Raw genomic sequence first — 26,910 nt, forward strand, 5'->3', positions numbered from 1 at the left:
CCCGCCGATCCATCACGACTGGTCTGCCGACGTAATCGTCCGAGGTGGTTTCAACAGGCTTTTTCGCTGCGACGTCGGCTTAGATCCATATGCTGGCCACGGCCAGCTAGCTTTCTGAGTCGCCATGTCTCCAGCTCGCCTAGTGCAGCAGCGACTACCGAACGGCCCCCTGATCACTCGGCTACTCATGCCTCTCCCTAATGTCAATATGCCTTGTCTACTGCTGTTTAGGTTAGTTATTATTGTTTTATTTCACTATAGAGCCCCCACCCCCGCCCTAAATGCCTTAGATAACTCTTTTGCAGCACCCTCCACACATGCGGAGACCTCACCTGGCTTAACCGGTGCCTCCAGAGACGCAACCATTCTCATCGTCACTCAATTCCTAGGTTTACCTCCACTGTACTCACATCCTACAATACCCTTGTCTGTACATGATGCCCTGAATCTATTATACCACGCCCAGAAATCTACTCCTTTTATTCTCTGTCCCCAACGCACTAGACGACCAGTTCTTATAGCCTTTAGCTGTACCCTTATCCTACTCCTCCTTTGTTTCACTGGTGAGGTTAACCCTGGCCCTGTTGCCCCCAGCACCACACCTATTCCCAAGGTGCTCTCATTTGTTGACTTCTGTAACCGTAAAAGCCATGGTTTCATGAATGTTAACATCAGAAGCCTCCCCCCTTAGTTTGTTTAATTCAATGCTTTAGCACACTCCGCCAACCCTGATGTCCTAGCCGTGTCTGAATCCTAGCTTAGGAAGGCCACCAAAAATTCTGAAATGTCCATCCCCAACTACAACATTTTCCGACAAGATGGATCTGCCAAAGGGGGCGGAGTTGCAATCTACTGCAGAGTTCTGTCATACTATCCAGGTCTGTGCCCAAACAATTCAAGCTTCTACTTTGAAAATCCACCTTTCCAGAAATAAGTCTCTCACCGTTGCAGCGTGTTATAGACCCCCCTCAGCCCCCAGCTGTGCCCTGGACAACATATGTGAATTGAATACCCCCCCCCCCCCCATCTATCTTCAGAGATCGTTCTGTTAGGTGACCTAAACTGGGATATGCTTAACACCCCGGCTGTCCTACAATCTAAGCTAGATGCCCTCAATCTCACACAAATTATCAAGGAACTTACCAAGTCCGTAACCATGGGCACCCTCTTAGATATCATCCTGACCAACGTGCCCTCTAAATACACCTCTGCTGTCTTCAACCAGGATCTCAGCGATCACTGCCTTATTGCCTGCGTGCGTAATGGGTCCACGGTCAAACGACCACCCCTCATCACTGTCAAACACTACCTTAAACACTTCAGCGAGCAGGCCTTTCTAATCGACCTGGCCCGGGTATCCTGGAAGGATTTTGACCTCATCCAGTCAGTAGAGGATGCCTGGTTGCTCTTTAAAAGTGCTTTCCTCACCATCTTAAATAAGCATGCCCCATTCTAAAAATGTAGAACTAAGAATAGATACAGCCCTTTGTCACGATCGTTGGAATAAATGGACCAAGGCGCAGCGTGTGTAGAGTTCCACGTAGAGTTTAATAAATGAAACTCACCAAAACAAATACAGAAACAAACGAAACGTGAAGTAATGGATTGCTCACAGGCACTACACAAAAACAAGATCCCACAAACAACAGGTGGGGAAAGGCTGCCCAAATATGATCCCCAATCAGAGACAACGATAGACAGCTGCCTCTGATTGGGAACCATACCAGGCCAACATAGAAAACGAAAACTAGAATGCCCACCCTAATCACACCCTGACCTAACCAAATAGAGAAATAAAAGGATCTCTAAGGTCAGGGCGTGACACCCTTGGTTTACCCCAGACTTGACTTCCCTTGACCAGCATAAAAACATCCTGTGGCGCACTGCATTAGCATCGAATTGCCACCGCGATATGCAACTTTTCAGGGAAGTCAGGAAGCAATATACATAGTCAGTTAGGAAAGTGAAGGCTGGCTTTTTCAAACAGACATTTGCATCCTGTAACACTAATTCCAAAAGGTTTTGAGACACTCTAAAGTCCATGGAGAACATATCCACAAACTTCAACGTGTTTCCTTTCAAATGGTAACAAGAATATGCATATCCTTGCTTCAGGGCTTGAGCTACAAGCAGTTAGATTTGGGTATGTCATTTTAGATGAAAATTGTCTACAGTGTAGACATTGTTAATTTTTTAAATCACTATTGTAGCTGGAAATGACAGATTTTTTATGGAATATCTACATAGGCGTACAAAGGCCCTTTATCAGCAACTATCCCTCCTGTGTTCCAATGGCGCATTGCATTAGCTAATCCAAGTTTAGAATTATAAAAGGCTATTTTATCATGAGAAAACCCTTTTGCAATTATGTTAGAAAAGCTGAAAACTGTTGTCCTAATTTAAGAAGCAGTAAAACTGGCCTTCATTGGACTAGCTGAGTATGTGGAGCATCAGCATTTGTGGGTTCGATTACAGGCTCAAAATGGCCAGAAACAAAGACCTTTCTTCTGAAACTCGTCAGTCTATTCTTGTTCTGAGAAATGAAAGCTATCCCATGCGAGAAATTGCCAAGAAACTGAAGATCTCGTACAACTTTGTGTACTACTCCCTTCACAGAACAGCGCAAACTGTCTCTAACCAGAATAGAAAGAGGAGTGAGAGGCCCCCGGTGCACAACTGAGCAAGAGGACAAGTACATTAGAGTGTCTAGTTTGAGAAACAAATGCCTCACATGTCCTCAACTGTATCTACCTAATTAGTGAAAAGACCTGCATTGTAACTATCATTGTAGTGAAAAAACCTGCATTGTAACTACTAATGTAGTGAAAAGACCTGCATTCTAACTACTAATGTAGTGAAAGACCTGCATTGTAACTACTAAATGTAGTGAAAAGACCTGCATTGTAACTACTAAATGTAGTGAAAAGACCTGCATTGTAACTACTAATGTAGTGGAAAGACCTGCATTGTAACTACTAATGTAGTGCAAAGACCTGCATTCTAACTACTAATGTAGTGAAAAGACCTGCATTCTAACTACTAATGTAGTGAAAAGACCTGCATTCTAACTACTAATGTAGTGAAAAGACCTGCATTCTAACCACTAATGTAGTGTAAATACCTGCATTGTAACTATTAATGTAGTGAAAAGACCTGCATTGTAACTACTAATGTAGTGAACATAACTGTATTCTAACTACCTACAGTAACTACTGGTGGCCAAAAATGCCATGCTACACTAACGCTAGGCTAAAACAACAAATAATACAGGGTTAATCAGGGATAGGATTCATGCAGCTGTTAGTGGAGGTTCTATTCCCAGTGGATCACTAGCCACACCCTTGGTTTCATGGCTCCTCTTATAACTGCTCTCTGTACCAACACTACATAAGGCTGCATAATATGAAGGAACACATTATGAGCAGCTACAAGTACCAGCATCAGTCAGGGTTTGGCTAGTCATTACTGACAAGATTCTCCATTTGACATGTTATTTACATTATACCTGGCCTCCCTTTAGTTGGCTTCAACATGCACCATACATACAGGAGAGTTGTTGTTCCCGCTGAAGTTACAACGCCCCTCCACCACGGCAAGGCAGAGTCCAGGAGAGGTGATAAAAAGCTGAAACGAGGGCCAGCACTGTGTAAAGCTGTGGTGGAGTAGTGGCCGAGCCAAGGTTTCTAATGTCACAGTGAATACTGCATTGGGTCTCTGTTCATTAGATGGTTAGAAAATCGGAGAATGTGCAGACTGGAATTCTTCCCACATCCAGTGCATGTCTGAGATTCTTCTGGCATCTGCTCTCAGCCTGTCCTGTGATTTCTTTAAAATAGTACAATAAATATGCCTCATGAATAGACAATAGCACAAACAATACATTTTTTAAATAATATTTCAAAATAAATAAAAAATAATGTGTGTTACGTTACTTCTCCCTTCTCCGCCCTCCTGGTTTGGAGTGTTAGAACTCAGACGTCCCAGGTTCATCTTCCTCAACCTTGTCATCAGACATTATAACAGTATTATTACATAGCAGAAAGTGGCTGATGAGATAGGTTAATCACACAACAATGGACTTTAACATAGTCACATACCTGTGGTGGTGCCTGGAACTGGTGATTGGCCATGATTGAACTCCTGGCATATAGTCCCCCAAAAGATATGATATGAACTTGAGCCAAATCAATATATGATCATCTAATGCCAATAAAAATGTTTTAAATGCAAAATTCAGTTCATAATATTACAGTAGTTGATATTACCAAGGAAACTGTCCGTATTTGCACTGGTACCATAAAAGTGCAGCCCCAGCAACAATCAAGCATAGAACGACAACGAGTAGAACCCAACAGGCAGCAGAGGTCTCTGTGAGGAGAGAGGGAATACAGTTATTATAAGTCTGTATTTACAATTACATATCATTTTGTTTTCCTTGCAGCTGCATTTACGTGTAATTTTGTTGCCCTAGCAATCAGTATAGCTTTGTTGTAAACGCTTCCCTGCAGAAAGTTAAGAGATAATACTAGGTTATAAGACATGTACATATGCAGTAAGAGATAATTGTGTATCATGACCATCTTAGTTAGTGGTTATACAGTACCTTCCTGTAGAAAGGGTAATGAGGCCATAAGTTTGAAACTAACACATGCAGTGAAAGATAAGTGAGCATCTTGCTCATCCTTGTTATCCATGCTACATCACATTTCTCAACCTCATATATGTGTATGCCAGGAATACCTGTATCGTTGCCAGACAAATTTACTTATGGAACAAGCAAACCAATCAATCGATCGCATAACAAATATAAGCAACTTATAAAGCAGTATAAGAAACCAGTTAACTTCTAGTTCCTCCCAAACCCGGATCCGGGAGCACCCCCCACAGTAAAAAAGCTGACTAGCATAGCCTAGCATAGCGTCACAAGTAAATACTAGCATCTAAATATCATTAAATCACAAGTCCAAGACACCAGATGAAAGATACAGATCTTGTGAATCCAGCCATCATTTCTGATTTTTAAAATGTTTTACAGGGAAGACACAATATGTAAATCTATTAGCTAACCACGATAGCAAAAGACACAACTTTTTTTTCTCCACCATTTTTTTCCTGCATGGGCAGCTATCACAATTTCGACCAAATAAAGATATATATAGCCACTAACCAAGAAAAAACTTCATAAGATGACAGTCTGATAACATATTTATGGTATAGCATATGTTTTTTTAGAAAAATGTGCATATTTCAGGTATAAATCACAGTTCTACATTGCAGCTGCAATCTGAAATAGCGTTGGAAGGAGCCGGAATAATTACAGAGACCGACGTCAATTACCAAAATACTCATCCTAAAACATTTCTGAAAAATACACAGCATACAGCAAACGAAAGACCAACATCTTGTGAATCCAGCCAATATTTCAGATTTTTCAAGTGTTTTACAGCGAAAACACAATATACCATTATATTAGCTTACCACCATAGCCAGAAACACAAGCAATTTATCAGCAGCACAGGTTAGCGATCGTAACAATACAGCAAAAGATATATAATTTTTTACTAACCTTGATATACTTCATCAGATGACAGTCCTGTAACATCATATTACACAATGCATATAGGTTTTGTTCGAAAATGTGCATATTTAGCAGTACAAATCGTTGTTATTCAATGTGATCAGTGGCAACAGGTCATGCATTCTGGCCGGCGCCATCTTGGAGAGGCACCTAAGTTTACGATTATTTATCGATTAGATTGACAAAAAAAATACAGGTTGGACAGCTAATGAAAGATGCATTAGTTATTAATGCAACCGCTGAGTTAGATTTTTAAAATTAACGTTACTAGACATACAGTGTGCGTTACAGCCAGACTAGTGCCGCACTAATGGCCGACAAATGCGTTGACATTTTTCCACATAAATACGGAATAAAATCATAAATCGCTCTTACTTTTGGACGAGCTTCCATCAGAATCTTGGGCAAGGTGTCCTTTGTCCAAAAGAATCGTTGCTTTGTTGTAAAACGTCCTCTTCAACTTCGTAATTAGCAGCTAACAATTGCTACGTGGCACACACATGTCCAAATCCTCCAAACGCAATACTACGAAAATTCCGAAAATAGCAATATACTCGCATAAACTGATATAAATCGGTTTAAAATAACTTCGTTATGATGTTTCTAACACCTATATCGAATTAAATCACAGACGGATATATCTTAGGCCGATAACGAGAGCTTTTGAGCATGCCATTCTGATGCCCTCTCTTGCGTCTTGACGAGCGTCCAAAAGAACGGACATGTCACTCCATGGCCTTTTATAAACTCTGAGAAATACGTAGAGACTCCATTCCACTTCTCATTGGTTACTGACATCCAGGGGAAGGCGGGTGCAGCTCATTTCGACCCATAGGGCACACACAGAGCTTTAAACTGATCTGAGAACAGAGCCTAGTTTTCAGACCTTCGCATGTCCTGTCATGATTTTCGCTGTAGAAAGAGTTCTGGTTCACCCACAGACATAATTCAAACGGTTTTAGAAACTAGAGATTGTTTTCTATCCAATAGTAATAATAATATGCATATTGTACGAGCAAGAATTGAGTACGAGGCAGTTTAATTTGGGAACGCTAAATGTCCAAGTTGAAACAGCACCCCCTGTAGTGACAAAAGGTTATTAAGCAACCAGCAGTGGTGTAAACTACGTATGTAAAAATACTTTAAAGTACTACTTAAGTCGTTTTTGGGGGTATCTGTACTTTACTATCTATATTTGACAACTTTTACATTTACTTCACTACATTCCTAAAGAAAATAATGTACTTTTTCCTCCATACATTTTCCCTGACTCCCAAAAGTGCTTGTTACATTTTGAATGCTTAGCAGGACAGGAAAATGGTCCAATTCACACACTTATCGAGAGACCATCCCTGGTGGTCAATATATTGCCTCTGCCTCTGATCTGGCGGACTCACAAAACACAAATGTTTTGTTGGTAAATGATATCTGAGTGTTGGAGTGTGCCCCTGGCTATACGTTAAAAAAAAATTAACAAGACAATTGTGCCATCTGGTTTGCTTAATATATTGATACTTAAGTATTATTTTGCTATTACATTTACTTTTGATACTTAAACCCAAATACTTAGACTTTTACTTATGTAGAAATTTGCTGGGTGAATTTCACTTTTATGTGAGTCATTTTTTATTAAGGCATGGTGTACTTTTTCCACCACTGTCAACCAGTATGAATAGTGTGTGTGTCTCAGGTGCTTCTCACCAGAGGATGTGTGTACATAGAGGGAGCCAGCTGCTCGTCCGTAGGGGTTGGAGGCCTCACAGACAAAGAGACCATTCAGCTCAGAGCTGAGACTGAGGAAGTACAGTTTGTCTCCCTCTGCTCTCACTGAAGACCCAGGCCATGGCTGGACCACTCTGCGAGACAGGGAGGGTGAGTGAGAGAGTGAGAGAGTGTGAGTAGGTGAGTGAGTGAGTGAGTGAGTGAGTGAGTGAGTGAGTGAGTGAGTGAGTGAGTGAGTGAGTGAGTGAGTGAGTGAGTGAGTGAGTGAGTGAGTGAGTGAGTGAGTGAGTGAGTGAGTGAGTGAGTTTGAGTGAGTGTGAGAGTGAGAGTGAGAGTGAGAGTGAGAGAGGCATGATTTGACTGAACATACTGATGATTCAAGCTTACACTACCATTCTAACATTTGGGATCACTTAGAAATGTCCTTGTTTATTAAAGAAAAGCAAATGTTCATATAAAAATAACATGAAATTCATCAGAAATACAGTGTAGATATTGTTAATGTTGTAAATGACTATTGTAGATGGAAAAGGCAGATTTGTAATGGAATATCTATATACAGTGGGGAGAACAAGTATTTGATACACTGCCGATTTTGCAGGTTTTCCTACTTACAAAGCATGTAGAGGTCTGTAATTTTTATCATAGGTACACTTCAACTGTGAGAGACGGAATCTAAAACAAAAATCCAGAAAATCACATTGTATGATTTTTAAGTAATTCATTTGCATTTTATTGCATGACATAAGTATTTCATCACCTACCAACCAGTAAGAATTCCGGCTCTCACAGACCTGTTAGTTTTTCTTTAAGAAGCCCTCCTGTTCTCCACTCATTACCTGTATTAACTGCACCTGTTTGAACTCGTTACCTGTATAAAAGACACCTGTCCACACACTCAATCAAACAGACTCCAACCTCTCCACAATGGCCAAGACCAGAGAGCTGTGGAAGGACATCAGGGATAAAATTGTAGACCTGCACAAGGCTGGGATGGGCTACAGGACAATAGGCAAGCAGCTTGGTGAGAAGGCAACAACTGTTGGCGCAATTATTAGAAAATAGAAGAAAATAGAAGAAGTTCAAGATGATGGTCAATCACCCTCGGTCTGGGGCTCCATGCAAGATCTCACCTCGTGGGGCATCAATGATCATGAGGAAGGTGAGGGATCAGCCCAGAACTACACGGCAGGACCTGGTCAATGACCTGAAGAGAGCTGGGACCACAGTCTCAAAGAAAACCATTAGTAACACACTACGCCGTCATGGATTAAAATCCTGCAGCGCACACAAGGTCCCCCTGCTCAAGCAGGCGCATGTCCAGGCCCGTCTGAAGTTTGCCAATGACCATCTGGATGATCCAGAGGAGGAATGGGAGAAGGTCATGTGGTCTGATGATTCAAAAATAGAGCTTTTTGGTCTAAACTCCACTTGCCGTGTTTGGAGGAAGAAGAAGGATGAGTACAACCCCAAGAACACCATCCCAACCGTGAAGCATGGAGGTGGAAACATCATTCTTTGGGGATGCTTTTCTGCAAAGGGGACAGGACGACTGCACCGTATTGAGGGGAGGATGGATGGGGCCATGTATTGCGAGATCTTAGCCAACAACCTCCTTCCCTCAGTAAGAGCATTTGATGATGGGTCGTGGCTGGGTCTTCCAGCATGACAACGACCCGAAACACACAGCCAGGGCAACTAAGGAGTGGCTCCGTAAGAAGTATCTCAAGGTCCTGGAGTGGCCTAGCCAGTCTCCAGACCTGAACCCAGTAGAAAATCTTTGGAAGGAGCTGAAAGTCCGTATTGCCCAGCGACAGCCCCGAAACCTGAAGGATCTGGAGAAGGTCTGTATGGAGGAGTGGGCCAAAATCCCTGCTGCAGTGTGTGCAAACCTGGTCAAGAACTACAGGAAACGTATGATCTCTGTAATTGCAAACAAAGGATTCTGTACCAAATATTAAGTTCTGCTTTTCTGATGTATCAAATACTTATGTCATGCAATAAAATGCAAATTAATTACTTAAAAGTCATACAATGTGATTTTCGGGATTTTTGTTTTAGATTCCGTCTCTCACAGTTGAAGTGTACCTATGATACAAATTACAGACCTCTACATGCTTTGTAAGTAGGAAAATCGGCAAAATCGGCAGTGTATCAAATACTTGTTCTCCCCACTGTATGTAGGTGCAGAAAAAGCCATATCTCAGTCCAGTGTCTGTGTTCTTTTGCCCATCTTTATCTTTTAGTTTTATTGACCAGTCTGAGATATGGCTTTTTCTTTGCAACTCTGCCTAGAAGGCCAGCATCCCAGAGTCACCTCTTCACTGTTGACGTTGAGACTGGTGTTGTGCGTGTACAATTTAATGAAGCTGCCAGTTGAGGACTTGTGAGGCGTCTGTTTCTCAAACTAGACACTCTAATATACTTGTCCTCTTGCTCCGTTGTGCACCGGGGCCTCCCACTCCTCTTTCTATTCTGATTAGAGACAGTTTGTGCTGTTCTGTGATCTTCTGTTTCTTGGCAATTTCTCACAGAGTAGCCTTCATTTCTCAGAACTAGAATAGACTGACGAGTTTCAGAAGAAAGGTCTTTGTTTCTGGCCATTTTGAGCCTGTAATCAAACCTACAAATGCTGATGCTCCAGATACTCAGCTAGTCTAAAGAAGGCCAGTTGTATTGCTTCTTTAATCAGAACAACAGTTTTCAGCTGTGCTAACATTATTGCAAAAGGGTTTTCTAATGACCAATTAGCCTTTTAAAATGATAAACTTGGATTAGCTAACACAACGCGCCGTTGGAACACAGGAGTGATGGTTGTTCATAATTGGCCACTGTAAGCCTATGTCGATATTCCATAAAAAATCTGCCGTTTCCAGCTACAATAGTTATTTACAACATTAACAATATCTACACTGTATTTCTGATAAATCTCATGTTATTTTAAAAAGACAAAAAATGTGCTTTTCTTTCAAAAACAAGGACATTTCTAAGTGACCCCACTCTTTTTAACGGAGTGTACATGTGCAGCTAATATTTACATTTACACTGGTTTGAACTAGTTTACATAGGAGTGAGTACCTGCTCCAGGTGTAGTTGGGGTGTGGGTTGCCGTCTGCTACACAAAGGAAGACTGTGGTTTTAGAGGCCTCACTAAGGGTAATGTTCACTGTCTGCGGTGGATCTGAGAGAGAGAGAGAGAGAGAGAGAGAGAGAGAGACAGAGAGACAGAGAGACAGAGAGACAGAGAGTCAGGCTATAGGGAGAAAGTCTGAGACATAGCAGTGTGGTGCCAGGACAATCTCCCTCTCAATGTCAGTAAGACCAAGGAGTTGATCGTGGAGAGAAAGAAGGGAGATCACGCCCCCATCCACATCGACAGGGCTGTTGTGGAATGGGTCGCGAGCTTTAAGTTCCTTGACGTCCACATCAGTAATGACTTAACATGGTCGACACACACCCACACAGTCGTGAAGAGAATGGGTCCTCAGATCCTCAAAAAGTTCTACATCGAGAGCATCTTGACTGGCTGCATCACCTCTTGGTATGGCAATTGAACTGCCCTTGAACGTAAAGCGCTAAAAAAGGTGGTGCGGACTCTATAGTAGGCGGTGTCAGAGGAAGCCCCGAAAAATTGCCAAAGAGTTCAGCCACCCAAGCAATAGACTGTTCACTCTGCTACCATCCAGCAAACGGTACTGGAGCATCGGCTCTAGGATCAACAGGCTCAGAGACAGCTTCTACCCCAAGCAATAAGACTATTAAATAGCCAGACTGCTAAATAGTCAATTAATGGTACCCAAACTTTCTGCACTGACTATCTTGATCTGACCCTACGCATACTCACTAGACTTTATATACAGTACACACCATCTACACACTCACTCACACACCCACACTACACTGTCCCTCACACATTCAAACACTACATATGCACACACACACACACATAACAAATATGTATACCAACACAGAAACACACACACACTTCTACACATAATTTTCTGCAGCTACTCTGTTCCTTATTTTACTCTTATTATTATCTAGTCACTTTACCTTGCCTTGATGTACATATCTACATCAACTACCTGTACTTCTGCACATTGATCTGGTACTGGTACTCCCTGTAAATAGCCCCATTCTTGTGTATTTTTTTGTATTTCTTTTGTGTTAGTTACTATTTTATTTATTATAATGTTTTTTTTAAACTCTGCATCGTTGGGAAAGGTTTGTAAGCAAGCATTTCACTTTAAAGTCTACACCAGTTGAGCTCAAATCAAATTTTATTGGTCACATACACATGTTTAGCAGATGTTATTGCGGGTGTAGCGAAATGCTTGTAAATTCGGCACATTTGATTTGATAGAGACATTGAGAGAGACAGCGAGTGAAAGAGAGACATCGAGGTGGTTACAGTTACTGCAGATATAGAATGTAAATATAACTACACCCACACCAAGACAGATATATGACACCCATAACAATGACTACAGTCTCTGAGCAGTAGGTGGAACTTAAAACCTCTTAAGGATTAGCTCCTTTTTAAAATTTTCACATAAAATGACATACCCAAATCTAACTGCCTATACAGTAGCTCAGGCCCTGAAGCAAGGATATGCATATTCTTGGTACCATTTGAAAGGAAAGACTTTCATGGAAATGTGAAAGGAATGTAGTAGAATATAACACAATAGATCTGGGGAAAAAATAATACAAAGAAAGAAATCAAACCGTTTTTGTACCATCATCTTTGAAATGCAAGATAAAGGCCATAATGTATTATTCCAGCCGAGGTGCAATTTAGATTTTGGTCACTAGATGGCAGGAGTGTCTTTGCAAAGTTTTAGACTGATCCAAAGAACCATTGCATTTCTGTTCAAAATGTTGTATCAGGACTGCCCAAATGTGCCTAATTTGTTTATTAATAACTTTTCATGTTAAAAATTGTGCACTCTCCTCAAACAATAGCATGGTATTCTTTCAGTGTAATTGCTACTGTAAATTGGACAGTGCAGTTAGATTAACAAGATTTTAAGCTTTCTGCCAATATCGAATATGTCTATGTCCTGGGAAATGTTCTTGTTACTTACAACCTCATGCTAATCGCATTAGCCTATGATAGCTCAATCGTCCGTGGAAGGGACACAGATCCCCAAAAAGTTGATATTCCACAGATGAGGCAACACTAAGAATTCAGTTGTTTGTGAACCTGGTCTTCTTTAATTTCAGTTTGATTACTTGCAGTAGAGGAGCAGTACAATGAAAGCCTTGTAAAGGTCCATACCTCTCTGTGCATCAGAACAATGTTTAAGCTAAATAAAATAACATTTGATACAGGCTAGATCAAAGGCTTTGCTCTGTGGAAATGGTTTTACATGGAACCCAAAATGTTTCTACCTGGATCTAATAGGGGTTATTCAAAGGGTTCTAATAAGGAGACAATCGAATAACCTTTTTTGGTTCTAGATAGCAGCTACAGTGAGTTTATACTTACAGTGGATGTTTATGCTGTAGTTGTAGGTCTTCTCTGTTACCAGGGCAGACTGGTTGATCACACACTGGACCTGCTGCTGATTTGCTGCTCTGGTTGGCACCCCGAGCAGGTGGCTGAGGACTGTGGTGGTTCCGTTGGTGTGCTGGGTGGAGTTAGTCACTGTCCTGAACAAACTGCCCAATGCACCTGTCTTCCATCTCACATCTGCCTGTGGCTTGGCACCAGCAGCCAAACAGGTTGCCAAGATAACCTCATTCTCCCCAATGAGAGGAGGAACATCAACTGTCACATTCACTAGTGGAGGAACTGTGACCAGAAAACAAACAATCAAACATACAGAGAGTAGACAGTCACCAATGATGAATGTGGAACTATACATGAAAGAACAACCCAAACACACACAGCCCGTCATGTGAAACTTATCCAAATGCTCATGTCACATGACCAACAAACTTTAAATAAACTCTATCATGTTCTCTATCTGGCCAATTGCAATATACACCATTAGTAGCTACACATTTACTGTATTGGAGGTATGGGCAATCAAGTTAACAGGTTTTAGCTCACCCTGAAGAGAGGTACTTGCATCTCAGGTATTAAGTTTCACACACATCACAAAATCTGTTTTTCAGCTTCACCAGTTCCACTGAAAAGCATTCACAGCCCAGTGATTATGCCGTTAAGGAATGCAGGATATAGTGGTGTATTCTGTATATTCCAGCATCTGTTCCACCATTAGGGAAACTATTCATGCCTGTACTCTCCTGGTTACAGCTTGAGTAAGAGGATACACTCTTAGAAATAAAGATTCAAAGTACAAAGACATAGGGTTCTTGTCCCCACAGGGGAACCCTTTTTGGTGCTAGGTAAATCCCATTGTAAATGGTTCTGCCTAGAACCCTCTATAAATAATAATATATGTTTAAATGTTTTATTGTTACATACACCAGATACTTGCAGTGAAATGTGTTGTTTTACAGGGTCAGCCATAGTGGTACAGCACAGCTGGAGCAAATTAGGGTTAAAACTTCTTAGGGCTAGGGGGCCGTATTCGGAAGTTTGGATGACTGAGGTGTCCAAAGTAAACTGTCTGTTACTCAGGCACAGAAGCTAGGATATGCATATGCATGGTAGATTTGGATAGGAAACCCTCTGAAGTTTCTAAAACTGTTAACAGAATGTCTGTGAGTATAACAGAACTGATATGGCAGGCAAAAATCAGAGGAGAATCCATCCAGAATCTTTTTGGGAGCTCACCACTGATTATAATGGTTGTCTGTAGGAATATAAAAGGAATACCTCTCAGATTACAGTTCCTAGGGCTTCCACTAGATGTCAAAAGTATTTAGAAAGAGTTTCAGGCTTGTTTTTTGAAAAATGAGCTAGAATTTGTAGTTTTTCTAAGTGGCTCCCATTTTGTCTGTAGTGTTATGATGCGCTCCGGTGAGGGTGCGCACTTTGTTATTTATCTCCGGTAATGAACATACTATTCTCCGTCTTAAATTGTATTGTTTATTTACGTATTAGGGTACCTGAGGATTGATTAGAAACGTTGTTTGACTTGTTTGGACAAAGTTTATTGGTAACGTTTGGGATTAATTTTGTATGCATTTTCAACGAGGGGAAACCGGTGGATTGTTGAATGAAGCGCACCAACTAAACTGACTTTTTGGGGAAATAAAGAAGGACTTTATCGAACAAAACAACAATTTGTGATATAGCTGGGACCCTTTGGATTGCAAACAGAGGAAGATCTTCAAAGGTAAGTGATTTATTTTATCCCTATTTCTGACTTTCGTGATGCCGCGGCTTGGTTGGAAAATGTTTTTAATGCTTTTGTACGCGGGGCGCTGTCCTCAGATAATCGCATGGTATGCTTTCGCCGTAAGCCTTTTTGAAATCTGACAAAGCGGTTGGAATAACAAGGAGTTAAGCTTTTAACCAATGTATAACACTTGTATTTTCATGAATGTTTAATATTACTAGTTTTGTTTTTTGAATTTCAGCCTCTGCAATTTCACCGGATGTTGTCGAGGCCGGGCGCTAGCGGTACACCTTTCCCAAAGAGGTGTTAAGTGTCTTCCTCAGCCGGAATGAAGATATCCAACAATTGGAACTTTTAATCACCTTCAACATGTATTTTAGAAAGACTGCCAGGTTAGTAAAAATGTATAAATGATCTACCTAAACTGGAACAACTATCTCAGTAACGGGTGCAAGAAGTCCAACTAGTAACAGATTGGATTAGTTGAGAAATGTCTTATGTTATTTATATTTGTATAGAATAAAAGTTAATCAAGTAATCATTGCACATACAAAAACACAGATATTGAAACAAACAAACCTACCTCCAATAGAGCATGCTTGGAAATATGATAATGATGCGCGTGGTTTTGAGTGTTTTACTGTACACCAGGGATGGGCAGCTAGTTATAAAAAAATTGCAAAATCTTGTCTACACTCCATGTCAAAATGTGTAGAATTGCAGCAAACTCTAAAACTGAAAACATTTCTCTCCACGAGCAACTGTGGCTCCTCACGATGAGTTCAGATTTTTGTGATCCCCATCAAAGTGCCCATCCCTGCTCCAAACAGAATAAATGCAACAATCACACTCAATTCTGGTTATTAACACCAACACTGATTTTCTTTTACACCACTGAGTGTTAACTTAATTTAACTCCTGAAACAACAATATAAATGTTACACTGAAAAATAAACATGAGTTAAAATTGTAAAATGTTCTGTGTACCATACAATTGGATCACTCATACTTCCTTCTATTCTCCCACTCTCTGCTCCATACAATTACAGAAAATACTAATTTGAAATACAGAAATCATTGCAAAAATATTGATTATGTCAGTATTGTATTTGTAAAATGATTAAGGGAATCATTGCACAAATCATATGCACAAATATTTAAAAAATACTGTAGGTACAGTTTAAAACATTATCTTTAAAATGTATGAGATAACAGGAACTCCTGATGTTAAAAGGTTAAATTAGATTAACACTAATGCTCAGCAATATTTAAAAGAAAGAAAAACGTTATAATAAAAAATGTATTCACATTTAGAAGGGTTTCTATGTGGAGCCCTTATACAGTGCCTTGCAAAAGTATTCACCCCCCTTGGCTTTTTCCCGATTATGTTGTGTTAAAACCTGTAATTTAAATGGATTTGTATTTGTATTTCATGTAATGGACATACACAAAAAAGTGAAATGAAAAAAAAACTTGTCTCGAAAAATGTAAAAGGAAAAGTGGTGCATGCATATGTATTCACCCCCTTTGCTATGAAGCCCCTAAATAAGATCTGGTGCAACCAATTACCTTCAGAAGTCACATAATTAGATAAATAAAGTCCACATCTGTGTACAATCTAAGTGTCACATGATCTGTCACATGATCTCAGTATATATACACCTCTTCTGAAAGGTCCCAGAGTCTGCAACACCACTAAGCAAGGGGCACCACCAAGCAAGCAGCACCATGAAGACCAAAGAGCTTTTCAAACAGGTCATGGACAAAGTTGTGGAGAAGTACAGATCAGGGTTGGGTTATAAAAAAATATCAGAAACGTTGAACATCCCACGTAGCACCGTTAAATACATTATTAAAAAATGGAAAGAATATGGTACCACAACAAACCTGCCAAGAGAGGGCCGCCCACAAAAATCCACAGACCAGGCAAGGACAGTATTAATCAGAGAGGCAACAAAGATACCAAAGATAACCCTGAAGGAGCTATGGAGCTGCAAAGCCACACAGCGGAGAATGGAGTATCTGTCCATAGGACCACTTTAAGCAGTACACTCCGCAGAGCTGGGATTTATGGAGGAGTGGCCAGAAAAAAATCCATTGCTTAACTAACGAGTCTCCCTCCCGGATCCGGGATCCTCCTCATCAAAAAAGCTGACTAGCATAGCCTAGCCTAACGCGACAGGGATATCATATAATATAATTTAATGAAATCACAAGTCCAATACAGCAAATGAAAGATAAACATCTTGTGAATCCAGCCATCATTTCCGATTTTTTAAATGTTTTACAGCGAAAACACAATATATATTTATATTAGCTCACCACAATAGCCAAACACACAATGCCATGTTTTCACCATGTTTCCACCGCATAGGTAGCTTTCACAAAACCCACAAATAGAGATAAAATTAATCACTAACCTTGAACAACTTCATCAGATGACAGTCTTATAACATCATGTTATACAATACATTTATGTTTTGTTCGAAAATGTGCATATTTGAGGTATAAATCGTAGTTTTACATTGCAGCCACCATCACAAATAGCACCAAAACAGCCAGAATAATTACAGAAAGCAACGTGAAATATATAAATACTCATCATAAAACATTTATGAAAAATACATGTTGTACAGCAAATGAAAGATAAACATCTTGTGAATCCAGCCAATATTTCCGATTTTTTTAAGTGTTTTACAGCGAAAACACAATATATATTTATATTAGCTCACCACAATAGCCAAACACACAACGCCATTTATTCACCGTAAAGATAGCTTTCACGAAACCCACAAATAGAGATAAAATTAATCACTAACCTTTGGACAACTTCATCAGATGACAGTCTTATAACATGTTATACAATACATTTATGTTTTGTTCGAAAATGTGCATATTTAGAGCTACAAATCCTGGTTTTACATTGTGAATACGTAGCCATAATGCACAAAATTGTCTGGAGATATTTTGGATAGTCACCTAATCTAACCAAAGAACTCATCATAAACTTTACTAAAAAATACATGTTGTACAGCAAATGAAAGATACACTGGTTCTTAATGCAACCGCTGTGTTAGATTTTTTTAAATAACTTTAGTACAACATACAGCATGCAATATTGTGAGACAGCACCCTAAAATTCTCTGCCTTGTTGGAGCCAACATTAACCACAAAAATACGAAATAACATCATAAATATTCTCTTACCTTTGTTGATCTTCCATCAGAATGTTGTGCAAGGAGTCCTAGTTCCAGAATAAATTGTTGTTTTGTTTTAGAATGTCCATTTCTTCTGTCGAATTAGCAACTTTGGCTAGCCATGTGGAGGGCACATGTCCAAGAAATGTTTGCGCATGGAACGAAAAATTCCAAAAGTCCCAATAAACGTTGAATAAACTGGTCAAACTCGGTTGAAAAATCCTACTTTATGATGTTTTTCTCATATGTATCTAATAAAATCAGAGCCGGAGCATTTCGTCGTGTATACGTAACGCATTTCAGAAGACAATGTGGAGTTCCCCTGTGCGCAGTTGAAAACTGACAAAAGAGCGGACCTGTCACTCCAAAAGCTCTCATTCGGCCTCACATCAAGCTTGACACCCCATTCAACCTTCTACTGCCTGTTGACATCTAGTGGAAGGCGTTTGAAGTGCATACAGATCCATAAATATAAGCCAGTTGAATAGGCAGGCCCTGACACAGAGCCTCATTTTCAGAATTTTCACTTCCTGTATGGAAGTTTGCTGCCAAATGAGTTCTGTTTTACTCACAGATATAATTCAAACAGTTTTAGAAACTTCAGAGTGTTTTATATCCAATAGTAATAATACTATGCATATTGTATGATCTAGAACAGAGTACGAGGCCGTTTAATTTGGGCACGATTTTTTTCCAAAGTGAAAACAGCGCCCCCTATTAAGAAGAAGTTAAAGAAAAAACACGTGTGGTGTTCACCAAAAGGCATGTGTGAGAATCCCCAAACATATGGAAGAAGGTACTCTGGTCAGATGAGACTAAAATGTAGCTTTTTGGCCATCAAGGAAAATGCTATGTCTGGCGCAAACCCAACACCTCTCATCACCCCGAGAACACCATCCCCACAATGAAGCATGGTGATGGCAGCATCAGACTGTAGGGATGTTTTTCATTGGCAGGGACTGGGAAACTGGTCAGAATTGAAAGAATAATGGATGGCACTAAATGGATGGCACTAAATACAGGGAAATTCTTGAGGGAAAACTGTTTCAGTCTTCCAGAGATTTGAGACTGGGACAGAGGTTCATCTTCCAGCAGGACAATGACCCTAAGCATACTGCTAAAGCAACACTCGAGTGGTTTAAGGGGAAACATTTAAATGTATTGGAATGGCCTAGTCAAAGCCCAGACCTCAATCCAATTTCAAATCTGTGGTATGACTTCAAGATTGCTGTACACCAGCGGAACCCATCCAACTGGAAGGAGCTGGAGCAGTTTTAACCTTGAAGGTTGGGCAAAAATCCCAGTGGCTAGTTGTGCCAAGCTTATAGAGACATACCCAAAGAGACGTGCAGTTGTAATTGCTGCAAAAGGTGGCTCCACAAAGTATTGACTTTGGGGGGATGAATAGGTATGCAGCTCAAGTTTTCCGTTTTTTTGTCTTATTTCTTGTTTGTTTCACACACACATTTTTTTCGCATCTTCAAAGTGGTAGGCATGTTTTATAAATCAAAAGATATTTTAATTCCAGGTTGTAAGGCAACAAAATAGGAAAAATGACTCGGGGGTGAAAACTTGTGCAAGCCACTGTAGATCAATCATATCCCTCTGGAAACCCTCTGGAAACCCATTTTTCTAAGTGTAGAGAAGATGGACTTTCTGTGGTAAGGAAAAACCTATAGATGAGGTTTATGGTTTTGCTTCACTTAACAACTTTTTAGCTTTCGAGTATTGATTATCATACACAGTCTTTCTACACTGTCAAAAGTAGAAAGAGTGATACAAAGAGTGAAGGAAGAGTTCTTACCTAGCACAGTCAGAAGTATCTCTGTACTGTATGCTCCACTGGGGAAAACACTGAAGATACATGTGAAGGTGCCTTCATCCAACAGTCTGACAGCTGTTACTCGAATAGATCCAAGGTTTTCTGATGGGTTCCCAATAAACTGGACTCTACCACTCAATCCATTTGGTGCAATAAACTTAGTACCCCCATTGGGATAAATCAGCATAAAATTATGGTTCTGTGTTTCTTCCAAAGTACTTTTCTGCCATGTTATCTGTTCGAGATCCTCGGTCGTCTCTGTCAGTCTGCAGGATAAGTCCACATCCTCCCCCTGTACCACAGTCCTGCGTCCTCCAATCACACGTGTACCTGAAGAGAAAACAATCCAAAAACAAAGTCCAAAAGATACCTGTAGAATAGATGCTTATGAACTCTAATAAACAGAGATGTTACCTAAACACACAGACAAGACCATTATTAGTATTTAGCTGTGCTTATGTAACAGTATAACTTTAGTACGTCCCCTCGCCCCGACACGGGCGCGAACCAGGGACCCTCTGCACACATCAACAACTGACACCCACGAAGCGTCGTTACCCATCGCTCCACAAAAGCCGCGGCCCTTGCAGAGCAAGGTGCAACACTACTTCTAGGTTTCAGAGCAAGTGACGTAACTGATTGAAACACTAGTAGCGCGTACCCGCTAACTAGCTAGCCATTTCACATCCGTTACACTCACCCCCCTTTCAACCTCCTCCTTTTCCGCAGCAACCAGTGATCCGGGTCACGGCACCAATGTAACAGTATAACTTTAGTACGTCCCCTCGCCCCGACACGGGCGCGAACCAGGGACCCTCTGCACACATCAACAACTGACACCCACGAAGCGTCGTTACCCATCGCTCCACAAAAGCCGCGGCCCTTGCAGAGCAAGGTGCAACACTACTTCTAGGTTTCAAAGCAAGTGACGTAACTGATTGAAACGCTAGTAGCGTGTACCCGCTAACTAGCTAGCCATTTCACATCCGTTACACTTATGAACTATGATATCCTATTGAAGCTGAAATGTGGCTATTGCAAAAACAAATGTGCCAATTGCTCAATCTTTGACCCCCTCCCCATTTAGGTAGCCATAGTCAGAGGAGATGGCTAAAGCACATACTGATCTGGGTCCAGTCTAGGCTGAAACTACTTAGTGAATATGTTATTAGAGTTCAGTGTGTCAAATCGGAGGGCCTGTTGTCCGAACCTCTGGCAGTCTCTATGGCGGTACCGCAGGGTTCAATTCTCGGGCCGACTCTTTTCTCTGTATATATCAACGATGTTGCTCTTGCTGCGGGTGATTCCCTGATCCACCTCTACGCAGATGTCACCATTCTGTATACATCGGGCCCTTCTTTGGACACGGTGTTAAAACCTCCAAACGAGCTTCAGTTCCATACAACACTCCTTCCGTGGCCTCCAACTGCTCTTAAACGCTAGTAAAAACCAAATGCATGCTTTTCAACTGTTCTCTGCCCGCACCCGCCCGCCCGACTAGCATCACTACTCTGGACGGTTCTGACTTAGAATATGTGGACAACTACAAATAGCTAGGTGTCTGGCTAGACTGTAAACTCTCATTCCAGACTCATATCAAACATCTCCAATCCAAAATCAAATCTAGAATCGGCTTTCTATTTCGCAACAAAGCCTCCACTCACGCCGCCAAACGTACACTAGTAAAACTGACTATCCTACCGATCCTCGACTTCGGCAATGTCATCTACAAAATAGCTTCCAATGCTCTACTCAGCAAACTGGATGCAGTCTATCACAGTGCCATCCATTTTGTTACCAAAGCCCCTTATACCACCCACCACTATGTTCTAGTTCAAATCAAATCAAATCAAATTTTATTAGTCACATACACATGGTTAGCAGATGTTATTGCGAGTGTAGCGAAATGCTTGTGCTTCTAGTTCCGACAATGCAGTAATAACAACAAGTAATCTAACCTAACAATTCCACAACTACTACCTTATACACACAAGTGTAAAGGGATAAAGAATATGTACATAAAGATATATGAATGAGTGATGGTACAGAACGGCATAGGCAAGATGCAGTAGATGGTATAGAGTACGGTATATACATATGAGATGAGTACTGTAGGGTATGTAAACATAAAGTGGCATAGTTTAAAGTGGCTAGTGGTACATGTATTACATAAAGATGGCAAGATGCAGTAGATGATATAGAGTACAGTATATACATATACATATGAGATGGGTAATGTAGGGTATGTAAACATTATATTAAGTGGCATTGTTTAAAGTGGCTAGTGGTACATTTTTACATAATTTCCATCAATTCCCATTTTTAAAGTGGCTGGAGTTGAGTCAGTATGTTGGCAGCGGCCGCTAAATGTTAGTGGTGGCTGTTTAACAGTCTGATGGCCTTGAGATAGAAGCTGTTTTTCAGTCTCTCGGTCCCTGCTTTGATGCACCTGTACTGACCTCGCCTTCTGGATGATAGCGGGGTGAACAGGCAGTGGCTTGGGTGGTTGTTGTCCTTGATGATCTTTATGGCCTTCCTGTGACATCGGGTGGTGTAGGTGTCCTGGAGGGCAGGTAGTTTGCCCCCGGTGATGCGTTCTGCAGACCTCACTACCCTCTGGAGAGCCTTACGGTTGTGGGCGGAGCAGTTGCCGTACCAGGCGGTGATACAGCCCGACAGGATGCTCTCGATTGTGCATCTGTAGAAGTTTGTGAGTGCTTTTGGTGACAAGGCGAATTTCTTCAGCCTCCTGAGGTTGAAGAGGCGCTGCTGCGCCTTCTTCACAACGCTGTCTGTGTGGGTGGACCAATTCAGTTTGTCCGTGATGTGTACACTGAGGAACTTAAAACTTTCCACCTTCTCCACTACTGACCCGTCAATGTGGATAGGGGGGTGCTCCCTCTGCTGTTTCCTGAAGTCCACAATCATCTCCTTTGTTTTGTTGACGTTGAGTGTGAGGTTATTTTCCTGACACCACACTCCGAGGGCCCTCACCTCCTCCCTGTAGGCCGTCTCGTCGTTGTTGGTAATCAAGCCTACCACTGTAGTGTCATCCGCAAACTTGATGATTGAGTTGGAGGCGTGCATGGCCACGCAGTCGTGGGTGAACAGGGAGTACAGGAGAGGGCTCAGAACGCACCCTTGTGGGGCCCCAGTGTTGAGGATCAGCGGGGTGGAGATGTTGTTACCTACCCTCACCACCTGGGGGCGGCCCGTCAGGAAGTCCAGGACCCAGTTGCACAGGGCGGGGTCGAGACCCAGGGTCTCGAGCTTGATGACGAGTTTGGAGGGTACTATGGTGTTAAATGCTGAGCTGTAATCGATGAACAGCATTCTCACATAGGTATTCCTCTTGTCCAGATGGGTTAGGGCAGTGTGCAGTGTGGTTGCGATTGCGTCGTCTGTGGACCTATTGTGTCGGTAAGCAAATTGGAGTGGGTCTATGGTGTCCGGTAGGGTGGAGGTGATATGGTCCTTGACTAGTCTCTCAAAGCACTTCATGATGACGGAAGTGAGTGCTACGGGGCGGTAGTCGTTTAGCTCAGTTACCTTAGCTTTCTTGGGAACAGGAACAATGGTGGCCCTCTTGAAGCATGTGGGAACAGCAGACTGGGATAAGGATTGATTGAATATGTCCGTAAACACACCAGCCAGCTGGTCTGCGCATGCTCTGAGGACGCGGCTGGGAATGCCGTCTGGGCCTGCAGCCTTGCGAGGGTTAACACGTTTAAATGTTTTACTCACCTCGGCTGCAGTGAAGGAGAGCCCGCAGGTTTTGGTAGCGGGCCGTGTCAGTGGCACTGTATTGTCCTCAAAGCGGGCAAAAAAGTTATTTAGCCTGTCTGGGAGCAAGACATCCTGGTCCGCGACGGGGCTGGTTTTCTTTTTGTAATCCGTGATAGACTGTAGACCCTGCCACATACCTCTTGTGTCTGAACTGTTGAATTGCGACTCTATTTTGTCTCTGTACTGGGACTTAGCCTGTTTGATTGCCTTGCGGAGAGAATAGCTACACTGTTTGTATTCGGTCATGTTTCCGGTCACCTTGCCCTGGTTAAAAGCAGTGGTTCGCGCTTTCAGTTTCACGCGAATGCTGCCGTCAATCCACGGTTTCTGGTTTGGGAATGTTTTAATCGTTGCTGTGGGTACGACATCGTCAATGCACTTCCTAATGAACTCGCTCACCGAATCAGCATATTCGTCCATGTTGTTGTTGGACGCAATGCGGAACATATTCCAATCCGCGTGATCGAAGCAGTCTTGAAGCGTGGAATCAGATTGGTCGGACCAGCGTTGAACAGACCTGAGCGCGGGAGCTTGTTGTTTTAGTTTCTGTTTGTAGGCTGGAATCAACAGAATGGAGTCGTGGTCAGCTTTTCCGAAAGGAGGGCGGGGAGGGCCTTATTAGCGTCGCGGAAGTTAGTATAACAATGATCCAGGGTTTTACCAGCCCTGGTAGCACAATCGATATGCTGATAGAATTTAGGGAGTTTTGTTTTTAGATTAGCCTTGTTAAAATCCCCAGCTACGATGAATGCAGCCTCAGGGTGTGTGGTATCCAGTTTACAAAGAGTCAGATAAAGTTTGTTCAGGGCCATCGATGTGTCTGCTTGGGGGGGAATATATACGGCTGTGATTATGATCGAAGAGAATTCCCTTGGTAGATAATGCGGTCGACATTTGATTGTGAGGAGTTCTAGATCAGGTGAACAGAATGACTTGAGTTCCTGTGTGTTGTTATGATGATCACACCACGTCTCGTTAATCATAAGGCATACCCCCCCCAGTTGGCTGGCCCTCACTACATCTATAAGTCTATGCTAGGTAAAGCTCCGCCTTATCTCAGCTCACTGGTCACGATAACAACTCCCCCCTGTAGCACGCGCTCCAGCAAGTATATCTCACTGGTCATCCCCAAAGCCAACACCTACTTTGGCCGCCTTTCCTTACAGAACTCTGCTGCCAGTGACTGGAACGAATTGCAAAAATCGCTGAAGCTCGAGACTTACATTTCCCTCACTAACTTTAAACATCAGCTATCTTAGCAGCTAACCGATAGCTGCAGCTGTACATAGTCCATTTGTAAATAGCCCACTCAATCTACCTACCTCATCCCCATATTGTTTTTATTTACTTTTCTGCTCTTTTGCACACCAGTTTTACTACTTGCACATCATCATCTGCTCATCTATCACTCCAGTGTTAATCTGCTAAATTGTAATTACTTTGCTACTATGGCCTATTTATTGCCTTACCTCCTCACTCCATTTGCACACACTGTGTATAGACTTTCTTTTTTTTCCTATTGTGTTATTGACTGTATGCTTGTTTATTCCATGTGTAACTATCTGCTGTTGTTTGTCTCGCACTGCTTTGCTTTATCTTGGCCAGGTCGCAGTTGTAAATGAGAACTTGTTCTCAACTAGCTTACCTGGTTAAATAAACGTGAAATAAATAAATAAATAAAAAATAAGCCTAAAGCCCTCCCTCTATTCTTACACTTAATCAAGAGTAAGACATTCAATACATTCCTAGATACTTGTGCATGTTTAGCATGTCTCAAAACTACTGAGTTAAAAACATAGTAAACATACCGAGTTCAAAACATGGTTAACATACTGAGTTAAAAACATAGTCAACATACTGAGTTAAAAACATAGTAAACATACTGAGTTAAAAACATGGTAAACTTACTGAGTTAAAAACATAGTAAACATACTGAGTTAAAAACATGGTAACATACTGAGTTAAAAACATAGTAAACATACTGAGTTAAAAACATAGTAAACATACTGAGCTGATGTGTGTGTCTTATTGTACCCTAAAAGGACCAGAACTACAATTAAAAGGTGGGATTGTGTGTTTGGTGGATTTATATTGCTTGCCTAGTGTCAATAAGAAAAAAAGAGACAAAAACATAACATCAATTGGAAACCTACTTTCTGTATCCCTCTGGATGATGAGTAGAATCACACAGCACAGCTTCCGTAACATGCTTTGCTCTTCTCATTGCTAGGGTCATAGGGGAAATGTAATAATAGCATTATATAGCATTTTGAGATTGGCATTTAATGAGGACCTATTCATTGTTTATGTAAGACAGTTATATAGGCTAAGCTATATGTAAAATAACGTTGAATGAGATGCAATTTATTCAATCAATGGTCTGCAATCATAACTCTTTGTTGAAGACTATAAACATCTTGCAATGTAGCCCAAACCTTTTCACAAAAATAACAAACAGGCCTACATTGGTCAGTAATAATGGAAGAGAACTGAGGCATCTGTAAATGTAATAGGCCACTAACCTTTGATGATTGTAAGTTCCTCTGCTGAAGTAGCCGAGACATTTGTTTTTTGCCGTAATGCTGACATAAAAATGTCCTACTGTAGGAAAGCCAGCTATAGGAGCCATGGGGTGGATCATGGATGAGAGAGTCTAGTCTCCACCCCACTTGCAGACTCCTGGCTTTTTATAGGTTGTGTGCTACCTCTTTGAAAGCCTGTACCACCATCTACTGGTTATGGAACATACCCATAGGTCCTCCTTGAACCTCAGGTTGTCTTTAAAATATACATTTTTCTTTGCATTTTTCCATGTCCAACTATGTACAATATGTATAAATAAGTACAATGCTTTTAGCACAAACTCATGACACATCGAGCTCACAACGATTGGTGTGTTTGTAAATTCAATCTGGATTGCCAGAGTCCACTCAGAGTGCGATCTGGGTGTTCGTAAATTCATGCATTGTCAGTATGTCCATTCTTAAATCCAGAGAGTTTTGCTCTTGAAGCGTTCAGAGCGCACACTGGATATGGAACAAAGGGGCAAAGGTAAAGGACAGAGGCTCAGAGTCAGGGCAGGCAGAAATGGTCAACACCGGGAAAACTAGAAAACAGGAACAATCGAGAGACAGTAACAGAGGGAAAACCGCTGGAACGTTTGACAAAACAAAACGAACTGGCAACAGACAAACACAGGTATAAATACACAGGGGATAATGGGGAAGATGGGCGACACCTGGAGGGGGGTGGAGATATTCACAAAGACAGGTGAAACAGATCAGGGTGTGACCATTGAACTATGTTAATACTGTCAAGGTAAATTACATACTAGCAAGATTGTTGCTTGAATGCAGGGACAGGCATACATAGATTAGACAACGGAGATACTCCAAAAAACGTCCTGCTCAAAATCCTGGTAGTTGTTGATTTTGGACTATGTTTTCTCTATTTTGCTTTATTATTGACTAAAGGAAGTAAGCTACCTAAATGTGACTTTACTGCTAGTACTGAAGCAGGACATCGAGTTACGTTTTTAGCCCAAAGCCT

At 41.4% G+C, this 26,910-nt stretch overlaps 1 protein-coding gene across 2 annotated transcripts; it reads right to left on the minus strand.

Annotated features, from left to right (window-relative positions):
- Positions 1-1,529: 1,529 nt before the first annotated feature.
- Positions 1,530-26,009, minus strand: LOC139546455 (nectin-3-like). Of its 2 annotated transcripts, none has more exons than XM_071354848.1 (10): positions 25,884-26,009; positions 25,515-25,587; positions 19,558-19,905; positions 12,792-13,097; positions 10,379-10,481; positions 7,280-7,434; positions 4,266-4,368; positions 4,098-4,140; positions 3,933-4,000; positions 1,530-3,825 (listed from the first exon to the last, which is right to left on the minus strand). In XM_071354848.1, the coding sequence occupies exons 2-9, from the start codon at positions 25,567-25,569 to the stop codon at positions 3,965-3,967; spliced, it is 1,149 nt and encodes a 382-aa protein (XP_071210949.1). In that variant the 5' UTR covers positions 25,570-25,587; positions 25,884-26,009; the 3' UTR covers positions 1,530-3,825; positions 3,933-3,964. The 2 variants fall into 2 exon arrangements, with proteins under 2 accessions (XP_071210949.1, XP_071210950.1); XM_071354849.1 differs by having other exon boundaries at positions 3,928-4,000.
- Positions 26,010-26,910: the final 901 nt, after the last annotated feature.

Source organism: Salvelinus alpinus, chromosome 20, assembly GCF_045679555.1.
Source record: "Salvelinus alpinus chromosome 20, SLU_Salpinus.1, whole genome shotgun sequence".
NCBI classification, from domain to species: domain Eukaryota; kingdom Metazoa; phylum Chordata; class Actinopteri; order Salmoniformes; family Salmonidae; genus Salvelinus; species Salvelinus alpinus.

Excerpts from the sequence above, each read along its gene's own strand:
- LOC139546455 (XM_071354848.1), bottom strand. The coding sequence starts at position 25,569 with ATGTTACGGAAGCTGTGCTGTGTGATTCTACTCATCATCCAGAGGGAT. Across the intron at positions 7,435-10,378 it reads CCCAACTACACCTGGAGCAG|AGTGGTCCAGCCATGGCCTG; the intron begins GTACTCACTCCT and ends CCTGTCTCGCAG. Across the intron at positions 4,141-4,265 it reads AAATACGGACAGTTTCCTTG|GAGTTCAATCATGGCCAATC; the intron begins GTAATATCAACT and ends ACTATATGCCAG.